This window comes from Rhinoderma darwinii, chromosome 2, assembly GCF_050947455.1.
Source record: "Rhinoderma darwinii isolate aRhiDar2 chromosome 2, aRhiDar2.hap1, whole genome shotgun sequence".
In the NCBI taxonomy this organism is placed as follows: Eukaryota; Metazoa; Chordata; class Amphibia; order Anura; family Rhinodermatidae; genus Rhinoderma; species Rhinoderma darwinii.
Genome location: NC_134688.1, coordinates 246,303,485 through 246,324,199, shown reverse-complemented (window position 1 = coordinate 246,324,199; position 20,715 = coordinate 246,303,485). Strand labels below are relative to the sequence as shown.

The 20,715-nt window shown below is 39.6% G+C and overlaps 2 protein-coding genes across 3 annotated transcripts in view; both read left to right on the top strand.

The window, feature by feature from the left end:
- RAD51D (RAD51 paralog D) overlaps window positions 1–9,553 on the top strand; it is a 32,089-nt gene extending 22,536 nt beyond the window's left edge. Inside the window, exons 7-11 of one of the 2 annotated variants that reach the window (XM_075853010.1) lie at window positions 263–358; window positions 5,496–5,586; window positions 5,685–5,755; window positions 6,169–6,327; window positions 8,238–9,553. In XM_075853010.1, the coding sequence (XP_075709125.1) occupies window positions 263–358; window positions 5,496–5,586; window positions 5,685–5,755; window positions 6,169–6,327; window positions 8,238–8,321 (501 nt within the window). In that variant the 3' untranslated portion in view covers window positions 8,322–9,553. The remainder of the gene's footprint in view (window positions 1–262; window positions 359–5,495; window positions 5,587–5,684; window positions 5,756–6,168; window positions 6,328–8,237) is intronic. The other variant, XM_075853009.1, reaches the window with a different exon arrangement.
- A 2,432-nt stretch (window positions 9,554–11,985) lies between these two features.
- The window catches only part of LOC142741800 (multidrug and toxin extrusion protein 1-like), a 135,138-nt gene continuing 126,408 nt past the window's right edge, over window positions 11,986–20,715 (top strand). Inside the window, exon 1 of the mRNA XM_075851132.1 lies at window positions 11,986–12,087. Within this exon, the coding sequence (XP_075707247.1) occupies window positions 11,986–12,087 (102 nt within the window). The remainder of the gene's footprint in view (window positions 12,088–20,715) is intronic.

Genomic DNA, 20,715 nt, shown 5'->3' with positions numbered 1-20,715 from the left:
AGGGTGGACTAGAGCTGCAGATCTGGAACGTCGGGGGATCTGTACGTGAGTAACGGCTCTTCTGTTTTATTGCATTTCCCCCTCTCTTTGGCCACATTTTTGATGAACTTGGAGAACCCTTTTAAGATCTCAACCTGAAAGCCTTTTCTGGAAAACCACCAAATTCCAACTTGCCAAAGTGTTTGAGATATTTTCTTCCTGTTGTCCTCTTGACATAACAAACTGAAATTAGAGATGTATTTCTATTTCCTCTCAATTCCAGGTTGCATCTCTTGAAAGAATTCAGGTGACCCACGTGTTTGATGCATATAAACTTTTAGATGTACTCCAAGATCTGAGACTCAGTTTTTCCCAGCAGGTAAGAAAATCAGTCTAAAGATTAATTTGAATTAAATATATAGGTTTTCTTTAAAAATGTATCTTCTAGAGAGAAGCTTTACATTTCATCTGCTGTGAAAATATTAGCAAAAGCATCAAACTAGTGAGATGTTATTACTGGAATCACTTAGTTTAGCTGGACCAATTGAAAGTTACTGACCTTCTTTGACTACAGACTAGACTGTTGTATGGCAACCTATAGTTTGACTTTCATTTGCAGACTATAGGCTGCCATAAGCTCTGAATGAGTGAGCGTTTGCTGCAATTATTACACAGCCGTGTGGGCAGAAGTTGTGGTATGGAAATAACAATTCTTGCCAGTGGCACTTCAGCTAATGACTTTGTATTTCTTTCTTTCTTTCTTTAGAATATCTGCTGATATTTAACCCTTTCACTGCCATGCCAATTTTTACATTTTTGACATTCACTAATAAAATAAAGAAAATCATATTATCCCCCTTCTCCCCAAGATACCCATATAGATAGACACCTGGCACATTGGGAACATGCCACCCAGAACTTTACACTCAGGCTATTTCTCATGCAATTTTGCATCTAAGCATAACATTGTGCAAAGAATGCATAAAAAGTTATGTTTGTGACTAAAAGTCTGACCCAAGTATAGCCTGAGACGCACAACAAAAAATAAAAATTCAGGATGTGCAAAGTTCATACATGCCACAGAACAAAACTATCAGCAATCCAGATGCGGTAAACATCCGAGTCACAGAGTTGACAAATGGTCTGATTAGGAGCAGGGGGGGATTATAAGTGCAACTGCTCATCTTCTCACCCCTGTAGTAATAAAATAAAAAGAATTGATCCCTAAATGTGAGCACATATCATTGCTCATTGATAAGAGGGGTGATAACATGATGAAAACTTCCTGCATCCCCTCCTGGAGTCACTGGAGGCTGTACAGGAGAAGAGATGACAAGCAGATTGTAATGTGTCTTACTGTTGTCGCTTGCAGCTTCCCCTCTCCCTTACAAAGACACAAGACCAGAAAGTAAAACTTTTCATTCTGCTCCCCGACTTCAAACAAGTGCTGCACCCTGAATGTTACACATAATTCATTTTTGAGGTTTGAACCTGGCTTTATTTGAAAGACGATTCTAAGCTTTAATATGATACCAAGATCTAAGCCCTTATATTCTAGTTGTGGTAAGAGTTCAAAGTTGTGACTTATTACATAAGTCCTTGGCAGTGGAAGGGCTAATGATGAATTTCCGTGCACACTGACTGAAGTCTAAGTTACTGTATACCCTCAGTTAGGCATGTCATCGCTAAGAATGTATACAGTACAATACCGAATTTAAGTTTCCAGCACTTTCCTGCAGCTTTTTAGTAGACGGTCCCACGTGGCGGTGTCCGTATGCGGCTGAAAACCCCGCTCACTTGCAGTGGCTAATGGCTGCATGATTTTGCTGGGTAGTACCGGCAAAATTGTGCTGCCATTGGCTACTGCAAGTGGGCTGGGTTTCGTCCGCATACGGACACCACTAGGTGCGACCGTACAGTTAGGCCTCATGCACACGGCTGTGCCCATAATCATGATTATGGGCACGGCCGGCCGCGGACAGCCGCCTGCATTTTCGGCCCGTGCTCCCATACAAAGTACGGGAGCACGGACTGTAAAAAGCAAAAGATAGGACATGTCCTATCTCTTGCGGTACACTTCTACGTCCCGGACACCTTCCCGTAAATAAACGGGAACGTGTCCGTGAATGCGTCTGTAATTGTGTTCTGCAATTACGGACGATTTTTACGGTCGGTGCATGGGGCCTAAGAGTGTGTTCATGCTCAAAGTTGCAGCTGTTTTCTCAGCCTGTGATTTTCTGCCTGTTTCTATCCCTACTAGCGCTGTGCAAGCTGTAATGTAAGCATGCTATGGATCTCTTCACTCACACATTGTCACTAGAATGGAGATTTATTATCTTTTCACTGGGAGAAGCTTTGTACATGACCTGCAGGTCTTTTAACATGCACTTTACACTTTTATTATTTATTTCCGTTGCTACGTATTCCACAGCGCCATACAGAGATTGTCATCACTCACATCAGTACCTGTCACCAATAGAGCTCACAATCATCTAAATTCTCTTTCTTGAACACACTTGGGCCAAATTCATATGAAGCCAATTAATCTAAATGTATTTTTCTGGAGCGTGAGATTCAACTAAAGAACCCAGAGGAATCCCACACAAATGCAGGGAGAATATACAAACTATGCCACATTATGATTGGCTAATACAACATGAGTAATAAGGGAGTAGGGTGGATGTTCTGCCAATGCTGTGAGATACAAAGGGGCTGGAGCATGATCAGTATACCAGGAAACGAGCTGTGAAATGATGGTTTGAAAGACCACTTCTACTAGCAGGGTCATGCAATAAAAAAGAAAAATGTTGCCACTTACAGAAAAAAAGAGAGAGGACTCGGTCTGCTTCGCGGGAACTTCGTGATTGAGAATTTCTTTGCTTTGCCTGAAATGTGTGTCTGTCTATTAATGCAATGGCTGCTAAAACTATGTATCTTTTACATGATGTGTGCATATGGACCTATTCACACTGCGTTTAGGGAATCCTTTTTACATACAAGTCGGGAAATACTTTCAACATATACCTTTTAAGGATGCCTCCAACAGTTGCATATGTCGTCCTCTTTCTCACATCATAAAAATACATATACGTTTTTGTCTACGCTTTTCTATTCAGTAAAAAAAAAAAGTGTGCCCCATTTATCTCCTGGATTCGGATGCTGTATGACAGACCTATGGCTAGACTTCGTGTAAATAATTTTCTGACGGGTATGTTACAATTAGGTAGAGGTACGAGGCAGGGATGCTCGCTTTCTCCACTGCTCTTTGCAATAGCTATTGAGCCGTTAGCAGTTTTGATTCGGGGTTCGGTAGATATGGTAGGGTTCCGTCATGGGGAGCTGGAAGATAAACTTGCATTATATGCTGATGACGTTACTATTTTTGGAAGATGATGCTGCCTCCCTTGATGCAGCCATATCTGCTATTGGAGAGTTTGGTCAATTCTCTGGATTGACCATTATTTTATCCAAGTCTGTTCTGATGCAGGTAGATAACCCATCCACACAGGTAACATGTGAGGATCTCCCTATGAAGTGCGTTACATCCTTTTAAATATCTAGCTGTGGAAATATTCATGAAGATTGAGGATTTTGAAAAATTAAATTTGACTCCTTTACTGGCCCGTTTTAAACTCAACCTAGATGTGTGGCGTAAATTGTATTTATCGGTAATTGGTAGGTGCAATTTAATCAAAATGATATGGATGCCTCAGTCATTATATCTTTTACACAATGCACCTATCTGGTTACCCCAATGATTTTCTTTTATAAGGTAAACATGTTATTTAGATCTCTCATTTGGAATACAGGGCATGCACGTATAAAACTAGAAACTTTGCAAAGAGATCAGACGGACGGAGGTCTGGCAGTTCCTAATCCTAGATTATACTATTTGGCTTCTCAGCTGTAGGTTGGGATATTGATGACCTAGTTGATTCCACCAAGTTGATGTTACAACACTTCCTACGTTCGGATTCACTCTGCGCGTTGGAGGCACATAAATTTAAACGGCATACTAAACCGTATCCAACACTATATTTGATACACAAAATATGGTGGTGTGTTAGAGATATGCAACATATTAAGGGTTGTACACGATATACAGCTATTTGGGATACACCTTGGTTGTCTCATTTGCATGCCCTAACAGATTTTGATTTGTGGAAGAATAAAGGGGTCTGTAGAATAGACCAGTTGTTGGAAAATCAAGATCTAAAGTTATTCTCATGTCTGCAGTCGGAATTTGATCTCCCTCATACCCAATTTTATAAGTACCTACAGCTTCGTCACACGTACGGAATTGAGGGAAGGAACACTGATATAACAGTAATGGACATTGTCCTGATTGGAGTTATTAGTAAGGTTGATCACACTTCTGGCCTTATATCTCTTCCGTACAAATGTCTCTTGATGAGGTTCCTAGATGGATTTCCTTCTCTGTTGAGGAGTAAATGGGAAATAGATCTTGGGCCCATAGAAGAAAGTCATTGGGATGATATTTTATCACGGATTCCTAGATTATCCATGAACGAGGCACATCGTATCTCTCATTTATATCTGATACATCGTGTTTAAAGAACACCAATTTGTCTATGTGAAATAGGGTTTAGGGACTCTTCTGATTGTCCCAGATGCGGTGGGGAACCTGGCACTTTGATGCACATGATGTGGCAATGTATACAGTTGCGACCGTGTTGGTCAGGGGTAGTGGCCCTTATTTCTTCTGTGTATCGGGTTTCTGTAGATTTTACACCATATGCTTGTGTTCTGGGATACGTGGAAGATATATATCTCTCTGAACATGTTAATTTAGCCATTGCATGTCTATTATATGTAGCTTGGAAGTTTATTGCACAACATTGGCTGGGTGACCAACCTCCTAAATTATCAGAATTTTGTAACAAAGCTACCTGGCTAACGCGTATGGAAAAATATATTTACATATCTAGGAATGCTAAACACACGTTTGATAAAATATGGACTCCTTGGATAGAAAGACAGGGAATGGATTCAATGCCTGATGCTGCGGCCGAGTTGCGATCGATTGCATATTAGCCTTGTAATGTATATATGCTGCTAATTGTAGCTTGATCATCTTTTGTAAGATCTCTGTAGTTATTATATTTGTATACAATGGAATTGTACATGTTCTGTATATGTACTGTATTGTTATAAGTGACAGTAATGTGTACCCATGGTCATATATGCTCTGGAAGATGGGGGAGGGGGGATTTAGCTTGATTTAATTTTTCTTTCTTTGTATTGGGGTGATGTGTTTTAACAAAAATGTTTTCTTTTTGCAAAAAGAAAAATGTACTTGACATATAAAAAAAAAAAAAGTGTGCCCAATGCGACCTGCTCAAAGTTACACTAAAAAGGCCACTATTTTGGCATACGTCAGGTCAATGGGGCCCTATGCATACATTCAACATAGTCATAGGGAGAATGTGTGAATATAGCCTATGAAGGCTTCACCATGTGTGTATGAATAATTTATTTTTTTGTAAATCTTTCAGCTACTAAGATCTAGAGAGACACTGAAACTTGTGATTGTTGATTCAGCGTGTTCTGTGATATACCCACTGTTGGGCGGCAAACAGACAGAAGGTGACTTTAAATTATGTTTACATTCCGAGATTGAGAATGAGGTTTGTAATTGGAAAACCCCCCCCCAAAATAAAACCGTATTACAATTTTTTTCGTAGGAATGGCAGTTATGATGTATCTGGCAAGGGAACTACAAACACTTGCTCATGATTTCAGCTTAGTTGTACTAGTAAGTTTGAAATGATATATATTTTTTTCATTAGTAAGAGCTCTGTAATTATTCTACTTTCTTAAAGTCCTAATTACTACATTTCTCTAAATGAAATAACCCCTCAGTAAGATAACGTACCAAAACACAGCTTTTGGGGGTACCCCTCATAATCCACACTGCAACGTTGGGGATCAAAAGCCATTTTTCTTTCCGCACCTTCTGTGTAGTTACTGGAACTGTCTTCTTATCTTCTCAGGTACATAGAGATATAATGGTGTCACTTACTTGCACTTTCAGAAATGGCGGTACTTGGAAGAATTATTTATCTAAATGGAGCCATTACAATGGGAAACTCTATTTCCAGAAGTTTCCTTTAACGGTGGTGATATTTCTGATGTTCACTTGTGATATGTGTTGCTTTTGCTTCCTAGGTAACTAATCACATTACCAAAGATGGATCGACTGGTTTTCGTCCTGCATTGGGCCGCTCATGGAGCTTTGTGCCCAGCACTCGTATTCAGATACACCGAGATGAGCGGAACAAGGAGAGTGGGAATCGTTTAGTGTCATTGGTCAAATCTTCTCGACAGGTGGGTTATCAGTTTGTATAACTAGCATTTGTTTCATTTTTAATACACTGTTCAGCTATAACAATAAAGACACTGACAGGCGAAGTGAATAATAATAATTATCTTGTTACAATAGTACCCGTTAAGGCTATGTTCACATGGTTAACAAAATACGGCAGAAAATACGGAGCTGTTTTCAAGGGAAAACCGCTCCTGATTTTCAGCTGATTTTTAATCAAACTAGCGTTTTTCACGCCCGTTTTTGGATCTCTGTTTCTATTGAGGCAATGAAAAACAGCTTAAAAAACGGCTCAAGAAGTGACATGCACTTCTTTTTACGGGCCGTTATTTGAAAATGAGGCGTAAAAATAACGCCCCTTCGGAACAGAAAGCCGTATTTCCCATTGAAATCAACAAGCAGATGTTTGTAGGTGTTCTGCTTCCGATTTTACAGTCGTTTTTGGGGACGTTTACAGCCCAAAAAACGGCTGAAAATAGCCTGTGTGAACATACCCTAAGAGGTGTGATATATTAGGCAGCAAATAAAACGTCAGTACTTGCAGTTAAAGTGTTGAAAGCAGGAAAAATGGGCAACTGTAAGGATCTGAGCGACTTTGACAATGGACACATTGTAATGGCTAAATGACTGGGTCAGTGTGGGATGAACCCGGTATACAGTGGTTAGTACCAACCAAAAGTTGTCCAAGGAAGGACAACTGGTAAACCGACAACATGGTCTATTGTTGGACATAGTTAGCGAAAGCTAGGCCGTTCAATTCCGTTGAAGAGCTATTGTAGCACAAATTGCTGGAAAAATTAATGCTGGCTATGTTAGAAAAGTTTCAGAACACACAGTTCATCACAGTTCGTTAAAAGTAAAATAATTTTTATCGAGTGATTGTAAAAGAAATATCAGATGAAGAGACGTAAATAAAAAATACATTTAGGGCTTCTGATTTTTGTTTTTATACATATACCGCATACATACTATTCTTATTCGGTACATGAAAAGATACTTTTGAAATCTAATCCTCTCCATATACCGTACTATAAGAATTATTAAGGGCTGTGTACACCTTCAAAAGCGATCCGCTGAACCCGTCAGTACCGCTGATCTGACAGATACAGGTTTCCGAGCTAGATACAGCTGCTCTATATACAGGATACAAAGCAGCTGTATCTCAACTTATGGATGTGGTTGACAATGAGGTAAGCTTTCTATGTATCGGGGCGTGTGACGCTATACTGTAACATTGTATGCTACGGTGTCACTGAACCAGTCAGTCCCGCTGACCTGATGAATACAGGATTCAGTGCAAGATACAGCTGCTCTGTATACAGAATACAAAGCAGCTGTATCTCAAAAAGTAAAAATAATTTTTAATAAGAAATAAATAGAAAGTTGCACCAATCACACTGACACACTTTTTTATAAAAGAAAACAACAAACCCGCTTAAGAAGGTGTACATATCCAAGGCCGTGAGCAAGAGGCGAAGCAGTCATCCAACATACAACAAAAACTATATATACCAACAATATACTACAGATAACCTGTATGGCGCTGTTCACGCTTGGTTACACTCTTTACACTTCTTTTATGCTTTCTGTCAAGGATTTCAGTTGTTTTTTATGACGAGTAGCGAAGTCTGCAGCACTTTTCATCAAAAATACCAACGGAAACCTGACAAACCCCATTATAAGTCAATGTGGTCCTTCTGGGAATGTTAACAGATTTGGCACCAATGTCATGGCTCTGTTATGAATGTGCTAATCTTGCTATTCATCTTGATTTAAGGAAGTCATCATTGTTTGGTGAAACTACACATTATCATCAGCCGTTAGTGCATTCAGACAGAATTAAAAAATTAACTATATAAAAAAAAAATATATATATATATAATGTAACCTAATGACAATGTCTTCTTTTCAGCCCACTAATCTACAAGTAGAAGTTGAGATTGGATGTTGTGGGATACTTGAAGCAAACAACGTGAGCACGGCTTGTGGATCATGATTTCATCAGCTCTTTCAAAGTAGAGTCTACTAATAGCTATTTGAAGCACTTCTATATAAAGCTTATTTCTATGGACAAATAACATGAAAATTGTTTTCGAGGACTCATACTAGACTTGTACCCTCTCATTCATCCTGTGACTGGACCAAGCCAATATAGTCATCGATTGGGTTATTGTTGACACTGCATGTGCTATGCATACTACACGTTACATGAATACATATGGGATGACTTGGTTGCTTAAACCTCAACTATTCTGGCCGAGATTTGATTTCAGATGTCAGAGCAGGTCTCAACATTATAGTCTCAGGTTTAAGGGCTATGTACACCTTTGAAAACATTTGTTTTATATATATATATATATATATATATATATATATATATATAAAGGATACAAAGTAGCTGTATCTCAACTTATGGATGTGGTTGACAATGAGGTAAGTTTTCTAAGTATCCGAGTGTGTGACACTATACTGTAACATTTTATGCTACTGTTTCAGTGTACAATATACAATAATTTTAAAATGGAATTCAATATATATCTGTACGGTCTGCACCGCCAGTTTCTTAACTACTCCAAAGGTCTCCCACAGAAAGGGAAGCCAACTTTAGGAGTGCCACAGAATGACGCCTATAGTTTTTTGTTTTCTCATTCTGCACTTATATAGGGGTGCTGTCTACATTTGTTCATTAATATATTTTACTAAAAGTCCCAGAGGTGGGACCCACATCTATTGGATATATGTCTGGGTATTCCATAAATGTCTAAAATGGGAAAACCCCTTCAAATTATTGTATTAGTTATAATGACCTACAATGTCAAGTAATGACACATACGAAAATAAAACTGTGACCATAGTGACTATGCCAAAGTAAGGTAAAACCTGGCTGAAAGCAATGTGTTTGGTAATATGCATCACAATTATGTTCCATCTCTTGTTTTGGAGGCTGTATAGTGGATGCCCTTAGCAGACTTTTAGTACAGGTACAGTATATAATCTGTGCACTTATTGTATTGTGCTATTTGATTTCATATTTGGGTGTCAATAATGCTTGTAGTACATGGGGGTGACAATGTTTGTCTCCATCCTATCAGAGCATCTCTTAAAGAGGCTCTGTCACCAGATTATAAGTGCTCTATCTCCTACATATGTCTATTCACACTCCCGACACTTCGGTAAAGTTTCTGTGGGACTTAATCACAGCACAGCGTGATCTCGCGAGATCACGCTGTGCTGTGTGAGTAAGTCCCACAGAAACTTTACCAAAGTGTCGGGAGTGTGAATAGACATCACATCTTGGCTGGAGGCAATGTCTATTCACTCTCAAGACACTTCGGTAAAGTTAATGTGGGAGTATGTGACAGCACAGCATGATCTCGCGAGATCACGCTGTGCTGCGAGTACAGCTAAAAATGAATGGAGAGAAGTGTATGACGCTGATTGGTCAGTGTCATACACTTCTCTTTACAACGCCCACTTGGCCAAAAGTTCAAAAAACGCCCAGTTGGGCATTAAGAAACTAATTAGCATAAATCTAAAATAGTTCATAACTTGCTCAAAAATTATAGTTTTTCAAAATAAAAATCACTGTTATCTACATTACAGCGCCGATCAGATTATGTAGGAGATAGGGCCCTTGTAATCTGGTGTCAGAGCCACTTTAAGGACAAAGACCCCATGCTAATACACTTGTTCCAGAAAGGTTGAGAACTGGAGACCATTGTTAAAAAAAAAATAGTTCTGTCACCAGCTACTGTCGACTGGTAAGAGGAGCAAGGATACCTCAACATTAAAATGTGGGTATAAGGATCTTAAAGAGGCTCTGTCACCAGATTTTCAAACCCCTATCTCGTATTGCAGCAGATCGGCGCTGCAATGTAGATTACAGTAACGTTTTTGTTTTTTCAAAAACTAGCATTTTTGGCCAAGTTATGAGCATTTTTATATTTATGCAAATGAGCCTTTCTTAAGTACAACTGGGCGTGTTTAAAGTTAAGTACAAGTGGGCGTGTATTGTGTGCGTACATCTGGGCGTTTTTACTTGTTTTACTAGCTGGGCGTTGTGAATGGAAGTGTATGATGCTGACGAATCAGCATCATCCACTTCTCTTCGTTAACACCCAGCTTCTGGCAGTTCACAGACACACAGCGTGTTCTCCAGAGATCACGCTGTGACGTCACTTCCTGCCCCAGGTCCTGCATCGTGTCGGACGAGCGAGGACACATCGGCACTCTACCAATGTTCCACTCTACCAAAGGTTTGTGATCCCTCCTGTGGTTTTCAAAGGAATACAGGGACATGAGGAGGATCACAGATCTTTCTCCACTCCCTTCACGCTGTCGTCAGTACATCTACGTAAAGCCAAGAATGTGCTAAGACCAAGATCGCGGATGTAGCCTCAGCTAGATACATTTGTAGGAGGGACGTTTCAAATATGTGCTTGGCTACTGACGTTTTTCCCTGCTAGGATGTATGAAATGCGTCCTTAGCAGTAAAAAGGTTAAACTAACATCTGGCCGCAGCATAGTGTATGTGCTTCATGGCAACGACAATAATGATTAAAAAAAACCGGTGGAATTGCTTTTTTTTCTACATTTTGCCCAAAATGAAAAGTAACGAAACATTAATGTATATCTACCAAAAACCGCATGTAAATACAGCACAACTCATGCCGCAAAAAAAACAAAGCGTCGTACAGTTACATGACCATTGGAATGCAAAGAGGCAAAATAAAAAAAAATTGTTGATGGTCCTAGAGAGTTGTAAAAAAGGATAGAAAGAAACATTGGCAAAAATGTTTCACAAATATATTCATAATGAGACTTGATTTAAATAATATGTAATGAACTGTTCTGTAACAGTGCTTGTTAGTTTTTATAAAATAAAAAAAATCTGTGAACTCCATCTAAAAAAAAGTTTATTGTATCATTTTCAGAAAACTTTGAAATTGATAGAATTTGTATGAATTGAATGAAAATAATAAACATAAATTAATCACTTTGTGTAACCCAAACATTTTATTTTTTATTTTTTTTAAAGTGCCAGTCGGCGATCACAGCTTATATTTGAGAGTGAGCTAAGAGGTACAACATACTATAGCAGCCATTCGCACACCTACCATTCTGGAGGATGGCTGCTCAGTATTGCAATTGCACACAGGTAATGCTTGGTGCCAGTAGTACACTTGCTGGGTAGGTATTATTCCTACATTTCTTTTTTATAAATAATTGATTAGTAACATACAGTTACGGTAGATGGGATAGTGAGTGTCTTGATGGCTGACAAGTCAGTTTATAAAACTGAAAATTACATGAAATTATAATAATGGCACAAAACGTTACAAGAATCAAATATGTGACATAACTAGACAAGTCTTCATAATGCGTGCCTAGCCAAATTGTAACTTTCGTTCCTTGTACATTACACTGAAAAGGCAGATGAACCAGTCTGGTGACAAAAAAATTGTTGAACCTCCCCGCCCTCTACCCCAAAGCATTTACATTGTCCTATATTGTTTTTTTCTCTGAGTACTGGTCATTATAGAAACTCTTATGGAACAGAATGATCTTAATAACGTAATGACTGAATAATTTACTATGGTAAAATAAGTTGTGCTCTCTGGACCAAGATATTGAGACCTAGGAAATCTTATCTGGTCAACATGTCAAGTAGCCGCTGTACTCTCCTCTCACACAGGATCAAGGAAGTATTCCGTGAAAATGTGTTTGAACTTAGGATTCTACTTTGGTTTACAGGACCTCTGGTAAGTTATTGAATAGGACTTATTAGAGAGCTCTTGACTATGATCATTTGTAAAGTAATCTAGCTATATTTGTAGTTTTTAAAATTATACTCTGTCATGCAGCTCCGATCCTTAAAATGAGGTGCCACACAGCAAGCTGGACTTTACCACAACTAACCGTTTCATTATAGCTACTTTCCACCCTAAAGCTAACCATACACAATCATCCATCATGCTTCTAATCAATAGTACGTTGCATGCTTCATATAAATAATCCTACCAGCAACAAGACAGATCATGGACATGTTATCATTGTGCTGGAAAAAAAAAAAAAATTCATGCGTGCAAAGTGGTGAATAATTAGCCAATCATGCCATACATACATGGTATCAGCTGAAAACTGGCCCAAAAAATCCCTTTTTGTCAGATATTGGTCAGTCCTCAGCCACCCTGAAAAACTGTTTGGCCTACATGATGAGTCTCCTTAAAGCCCACGAACCACTATGTTGCATGCATATTTTCAGATTCCACTAGACTTCTGCCATATTCCCGCATTTCAGGCATCCTATTGGTCTACAGTGTACTTAATACCCGCCCCATTTACTTGTTAGATGATGGGGTTAAATACAGGGATTATGATTGGTATATACAGTGATGAAGGGGGTTATATACAAGAATGATGACTGGTATATTCTGAAGGTGCTTATGCGGCAGGCACTGTGGAGCAGAGAGGTGAGAAGGTGGCGATGATGTGTGCATGATCCGGAGTATAACACCATTCATCTCTGTATATAACACCCATCATCCTGTGTATATACCATACCCACCCTGTATATGACCCCCATAATCTCTGAATATAATGGTCATCATACCTATATATACCAGGTGTCATCCCTGTATATAACCCCCATCATCCCTGTATATACTAGCCATCATCCCTGTATATAATCCCTATCATCCATGTATATACCAACCATCATCCCTGTATATACCAACCATCATCCCTGTTTATACCACACGCAGGCATTGGGGCGGAACAACAAGTAAATAGGGTAGTCATTGAGGACACTGTGGACCAATAGGATCCCTGAAATCCGAGTATATGGCAGAAGTCCAGCATATCTGAAAATATGCCTGTCGCATAAAGGGTCTGGACCATGGGGATAGCCTATCTTCAAGGATCTAATGGATGACACATCTACAGTAGGGTCCAGTGTAGAATCTGAGATCCCTAAGGTAATCCTGTCAAATCCAATGATTTAATATAAAAATGGCTTTGAAGATTTGGTGAACCTGAACTGTCACTGAACTAACTTCTTGACTGAAGTAAACTAAACATTCTGTATTTTCTGTCAGGAATTCCAATGCGCAACTAAGACTACATTCACAATCTAAACACAATCTCCTGATCCATTGTAAGACAAATACAATGGACCCCATTGACTCATAACGGGGTCTTTTGGGGTTCTGTTGCGTTTTCTGTAGTTTTGACATCAAGAACATCGCTACATGCAGTGCTATTCTTGCCATCAAATCTGCCGGAATTGACAAATCTTATACAGCTTCCGATGTAAGTGTACATAGCTTTATTGTCCATGCATGATCTTCTGAAAAGATTACCTGGGAATGAGCGTCCCACAGCACAAATTCAAGGCTTTTCTGTTCTTTACTCAAATACATTGCTGGACTGCACTAAAAAAATTTGCATCAAAAAAATGTTGTGTATTGTTAATAAACGTGGCACAATTTACAACTTCTCTTAGCCTCGACCCTTTTTTTAGAAACTTTTCAGAACTGTCAAAGGAGGTATAAAAAAATAAATAAACAAAAATAGTTGCACATAATAAATTTGATGTATGCTACCTCTTTAGCATAGAATTTTGCCACATTTTTCTTAGTAAATCTCCCTCCCTATATTTTGAGTTTTATTACAATAAAGAATATAGTAGACCGTTACAAATGGACTGTTCAGGATAAAAGCTACAGAAGTCCTCTTTGGGGAGTTAAAGTGACACTCTAGACAAAACTGATACACTGGAGCAGATTTACTACTGTGTCTGCGTCCAAAATGTTTAGAAAAAAAGCACCAAATTTTCCCGCATTTCAATTTAGATTATTTTAAGAACAGATGTTTGTGCCTCACTAGAAACTAGTACCTATAAAAGGGGCGTGGCTTAGTAAGAAGGGGCATGGCTTAAAATGTGCCAAAGTGCACCAAACGAAAACTAAGCCAACTAAGAGTAGGTATAACACAGAGAAAAGTCTATCAGGATAGCCAAATTTATCATACAACGTGAGCTGTGATATTTTTTGGCGCATCTTCAGACTGCCTGGTCTAAGTTTATGCTGTCTAAATCTTAGACAGCTTAGTAAATTTGCCACACTATATTATGCCTTGTGGGCAACCTGATAGGGTAGTTTATTTAAAAACTTTTTTTTAAACAACGCTATTTACTATTGACTCTTTTCAAAACGGCTGAGGTAGATGTAACAGAATCTAAAATACATAATACATTTGGTGTACTCTATATTCTCCATGTTATGGCTCAATATGTGACTGAATTTTGGTGCATTTTGCTTAGTAAATCTCCCTTACTGTATCTCATAATATACATACATGGGTTGAACATGGGTAGAGAGAATGCTGACCTTCATCTTTATGGCTGCAAACCAAACCATTTCTCTCTACTGGAAGAAGAGCTGTGTCCTTTTTGCAAAGGTCTAAACAAAGTTGTTTTATTTTATGATTTTGAGTACCCCGTCCCTTGTCATAGTTTACTTTCCCTCCCTTTTCATTTTGTTCTCCACTAAACAGTTTATGAGAATTAAAGGAACGCTCCAGGAAGAAAATGATACACTTTATGTCCAGTGCAGGGTCTGAAATTGCAGTGCACAGTTTATAGGACACCAAAGATATGTCATGCACTGCCTGATCAGGCCCTGCACTAGACCTAACACAGTGTATCATTTTTCCCTGGAGTATTACTTAATGTAGCCTTCCCTTTCGATCTCCCAATGTAGATTAAAGTGTACCTAACTTTTTCAGGTGACATTTCAGAATAAGCTGTCGTATGTGTGTACATGAGGAATAAAACTATTTCTGGCCATTATATGACTTGTATTCTGCATTCTTTAGCAGTTTTCCCCTCTGCAGACTCTCTAATTCTCAGTTGTCTCTGACCTAGTGGGCGGAGCCTAACAGCTATCATGTCGTCTATATACAGCACACAGAGAAGAGGAGAATCCAGCTCTCCAATCTCTATCCATCCCAGATAAAGAAACTACAGCAGCATGGTGGGGATTTTACAGCAGTAATGAGTAGTGTAGCTGAGAATGTAGCACTGGGGTGACAGAAAGCTTACCATCACCTCTATGTGTATCTCTCTGCTCCTGCTTCCTCACCCTGCTCACCTTTCCTTCACCATAGACTTACATGCAGAGTGTGTTGCTGAGTGAGGCTGGGTTCACACGAGCATGTTACGTCCGTAAAGGACAGAACGTATTTCGGCTGCAAGTCCCGGACCGATCACACTGCAGGGAGCCGGGCTCCTAGCATCATAGTTATGTACGATGCTAGGAGTCCCTGTCTCTCCGTGGAACTACTGTCCCGTACTGAAAACCTGATGACCGCGTCGTACATAAGTATGATGCTAGGAGCCCGGCTCCTTGCAGTGTGTTCGGTCCGGGACTTGCGGCCAAAATACATTCCGTCCTTTACGGACGTAACACACCCGTGTGAACCCAGCCTGACACTCTCTCTCTCTCTCTCTGCTCCCTCCCCTCCCCTCTATTTAGAAAGTTATAGCCAGGAAGAGACAAACCCCCACCTTCTGCAGCCCGTCTATAACCATAGACGGCCAATGCTTGACAACAGGGGATGGACAGTAGATTACAGGAAGGGAGACAGTGACTTCAGACAGAATTTGCATGAATAAAACAACAACATTTTAACAGTAGATAAATTACAAAGTTGTTTTTATATCCGGTGTACTATTGATTAGCATGAGTTGTTTGAAAAGTTAGAGTCCATGTAGGAGAAAAAGTTATTTTTTTTTCTGCTTTAACCCCTTCCCACTGCAGCCACTTTTGAACTTCCTGACAGAGCCCCATTTTTCAAATTTGGCATGTGTCACTTTATGTGTTAATAACTGTGGAATGCTTTTACCTGTCCCAGCAATTCTGAGATTGTTTTCTCGTGACGTATTGTACTTTATGTCAAAGGTAAAATTTGGTCGATACATTCAGCGATTATTTGTGAAAAACACCAAAATTTGAGAACATGAGCAGAAATGTGCATTTTTCTAAATTTAAATGTATGTGCTTCTAAGACAGATAGTAATACAACACAAAATAGTTACTAATTAACATTTCCCATAAGTCTACTTTATGTTGGCATCGTTGTTTGAACATTTTTTTTATTTTTCTAGGACGTTACAAGGCTTTCAATAAAATTTCAAAAGCCTAATTTTTTTTAGGGATCAGTTAAATTCTGAAGTGGCTTTGAAGTGCCTATATATTAGAAACCCCCATGATTCACGCCATTTTAAAAACTGCACCCCTCAAAGTATTCAAAACAGCATTCAGAACATTTCTTAACCATTTAGGCATTTCACAGGAATTAAAGCAATGTGGAGGTGAAATTTACAAACTTTATTTCTTTTTGCAGAAATTCCATTTTAATCAAGTTTTTTTTTTCTCTAACACAGAAGGTTTTACCAGAGTAACACAAATCAATATTCATTTCCAGATTCTGCCGTTTTTAGAAATATCCCACGTGTGGTCCCAGTGTGCTAATGGACTGAAACACAGGCCTAAGAAGCAAAGGATCACCTAGTGGATTTTGGGGCCTTCTTTTTATTATTATATTTTAGGCACCATGTCAGGTTTGAAGAGGTCTTGTTGTGCCAAAACAAAACAAACACCCCAAAAAAGGTCCCAATTTTGTAAACTACACCCCTCAAGGAATTCATCTAGGGCTGTAGTGAACATTTTGACCCCACAGGTGTTTCATAGATTTTATTAGAATTTGGACATCAAAATGTAAGTTTTTTAACTTTTTCCAATAAGATGTCGTTTTAGCTAAAAAAAAAAAAAAAAAATACTTTCCATAAGGAATAAAGAAGAAAAATTCCCCCAATATTTGTAAAGCAACTTCTTAGTTTCTCGGCACCATGTCGCTTTCGAGGAGCCCCTAAGGTACCAGTACAGTGGAAACACCCAAAAAGTTACTCTATTTGGGAAACCACACCCCTTGAGGAACTCATCTAGGTGTATATTGAGCATTTTGACCCCACAAGTGTATCATAGATTTTACTAGAATTGGGCAGTGAAAATAAAAAAATGATGTTTTTTCTCTTCATTAAGACATAGCTTTAGGTCAAAATTTTTCCTTTTCTCAACAAATAAAGGACAAAAAAAAAAAAAGCGTTTGTAAAGCAATTTTTCGAAGATACGGAAATACCCCATATGTGGTCATGAACTGCTGTTTGGGCACACAGAAGGGAAGGCGCGCCATTTGGCTTTTGGAGCGCAGATTTTGCTGGATTGGTTTCCATGTCACTTTTGCAAAGCCCCTAAGGTACCAGTACAGTGGAAACTTCCAAAATGTTATTCTATTTGGGAAACCCCATCCCTTGCGGAGCTCATCTTTGGGTGTAGTGAGCATTTTGACCTCACAGGGGTTTCATGGATTTTATTAGAATTGGGCAGTGAAAATAATTTTGTGTATTTTTTTTCCAATAAGACATAGATTTAGCTCAACATTTTTAATTTTCTCATCAAATAAAGTAAAAAAAGAACCCCAACATTTGTAAAGCAATTTCTCCCGAGTACGACAATAGCCCATATGTGGTCAAAAACTGCTGTTCGGGCACACAGTATGTCTTAGAAGGAAAGGAGCGCCATTTGGCTTTTGGAGTGCAGATTTTGCTGGATTTCTTTCTGGGTGCCATGTCGCCTTTGCAAAGCCTCTGTGGGACCAAAACAGTGCAAACCCCCCCAGAAGTGACCTCAATTTGGAATCTATACCCCAGAAGTGACCTAATTTTGAAAACTACACCAAGGTGTGTAGTGAGCATGTTAACCCCACAGTTGTTGTTTTTTTTTAATTTTTTTAATTAGTGTGCATTTGATGTTGCAGAGTGGAAATGGCAATTTTTCCATAGATATGCCATTTCAATGTCCAATATGTTGTACCCAGCTTGAGATTCCATGAAAAGACAGATCTGTAATTATTATGCTGTGTTTCCCGATTTTAGAAACACCCCACATGTAGCCCTAATTTTTTGCCAGGGCTCAGGAGTCCAAGAGCACCATGCGAAATTGAGGCCTAATTTGGCAATTTACAAAGCATTGGTTCACAATTGCAAGGCTCTGATGTGAAATAATAAAATAAACCTGTCACGTCCACTGGGAAGGTGGACCCATTGGGCTACTCTGCTGTAACGGAGTAGCTGCTGGCCAGACAAGTATAGGACAGTCACTGGTTGATGGTACCTTGATGGCAGGCTTGTGCCAGATTACTGGAGTTAGGCTTGTGCTGGATAGCTGGGAGCCAGCTTGTGTTGGATTAGCAGAAGCTGGTTTGTGCTGGATTAGCGGAAACTGGTTTGTCCTGGATAATCGGAAGCTGGCTTATGCTTGATAATCGGAAGTAGAACTGGACACGGACACTGGACTCGTCACGGACACTGGACTCAGGATACAAAACTGGCCACGGATACTGGAAAGTCACGGACACAGATTACAGAGAAATGGATATGGAACCTTCACAGACTAACTCTGGGTTAGAACTCATTGCTCAGGCATTGAGAAAGTGGGCAGAATTCCTTAAACAGTCCAGGGTGTGCTGGGATAGGCTGGGGGCAACATTCCTGGTGCGCTCTGTCCCTTTAAGAACTGGGATGTGCGCACCCTACGGGCATAGGCCGGGAGAAGAGGAAAGAGCAGAGCGCGCCGGCGTCCCTGGGCAGAGACACTGACGCTGAGGACAGGTAGCTGGTGGCAGCTGGGGTGAGAGACCCGCAGCTGCCAGCGCTACAAAACCCCTGAGAAGGGACCCCATTTTGGAAGCTACACCCCTCAAGGCATTTATTAAGGGGTGTAGTGAGCATTTTGACCCCACAGGTCTTTTCCATAAATGAATGCGCTGCGGACGTTGCAAAGTAAAAATTTACGTTTTTCCCTAGATAGGCTTTTCAGTGGCAAGTATGTTGTACCCAGCTTGTGCCACTGGATATGGCGATTCAAAATATGTGGAAGTAAACTGCTGTTTGGGAACAGTGTAGGTCTCAGAAGGGAGGGAGCTCCATGTAACATCTGTGGTCACTGACTACGAACTCCTTCCATCTGGTCGACGCCCTTCTCTCCAGAGATGTATGCACATGCGGTCGTCCTGTTTTACAGTGACCACCAGGGTGCGATCGCGAGCTCCGTCAGCCTTGGAGCGCACACAGGTGTGAGATTGAGCTGATTGCTTCCAGAGCACCCTGGACTATAAGTAGGGTTCTGCCCCTTCCTATCTTGCCTGAGCCTTGTTGTCGTTATCCTAGTATGTCTATGCAAATGGTCTCCTAAGTGTTTTCCAGTTCCCAGTATTCCCCGTTCCTGTAACCTGTATCCCGCGCTATCCGGGTCACGTGCCGTGTTGAGCTGAAGTCGTGCTGTGCTGTGTTCCACGCCTGGCACCTGCCTGCTGCCTAGTCCCAGCCGAGCCTGTCTTGCTACTGTTTGAGCTACCACAGGTACACTATACGAACTATAGACTGTGTCCTGTTGGCCAGCTGCCATACCGTCAAGGCGGTACGGCCCAGTGGGTCCACATACCCAACGTGACACTCTATTTGTAGCAGTAGTTTTTTTGGGAGTTTTACTGGTATTTTAGTTTATAATGTGAGGACATATGTAAAAAAAAAAAAAAAAGCAATTCTGGCATTTTTTTTTATACAGCGTTCACCGTGCGTTATAAATGACCTGTTAACTTTATTCTGCTAGACAGTACGATTTTGGCGATACGAAATTTATATTGCTTTTTTATGTTTTACAACTTTTTTCACAATAAAATTACTTTGTAAATAGAATATATTTTTTCTGTCACCATGTTCTGAGAACCATAACTTTTAAAACATTTTTGTTTACGGAGCTGTATGAGGGCTGGTTTTTTGCGAAATGAGCTATAGTTTTTATTAGTACCATTTTTGGATACATGCAACTTTTTGATCACTTTTTATGCTAAATTTTTGGAAGGCAAGGTGACCAAAAAAAACAGCAATTCTGGCATTGCCTTTTAGTTTTTTTGTTTCGTTTTTTACAGCGTTTGCACGGGATAAATAACATAATATTTTTATAGTTCAGGCCGTTACAGACACAGGGATGCCAATTATGTATGGTTTATTTAATTTTTGTCATCTTTTTCAATAATAAAGGGCTTGATAAGGGAGAAAGGGTGATTTATTTTTTTTTTTTTATTCTATTACTTGAAACTTTTAATTAATTTTTTTACACTTTTTTTCATTTTCTTTTGTAGTCCCACTAGGGGACTTGAAGGTCCAACTGTTTGATCTCTTTTCTAATACATTGCACTACCTAAGTAGTGAAATGCATTAGAACTGTCAGTCTTTCACTGACTGCAAGACTATTCGGCTCTGCCTC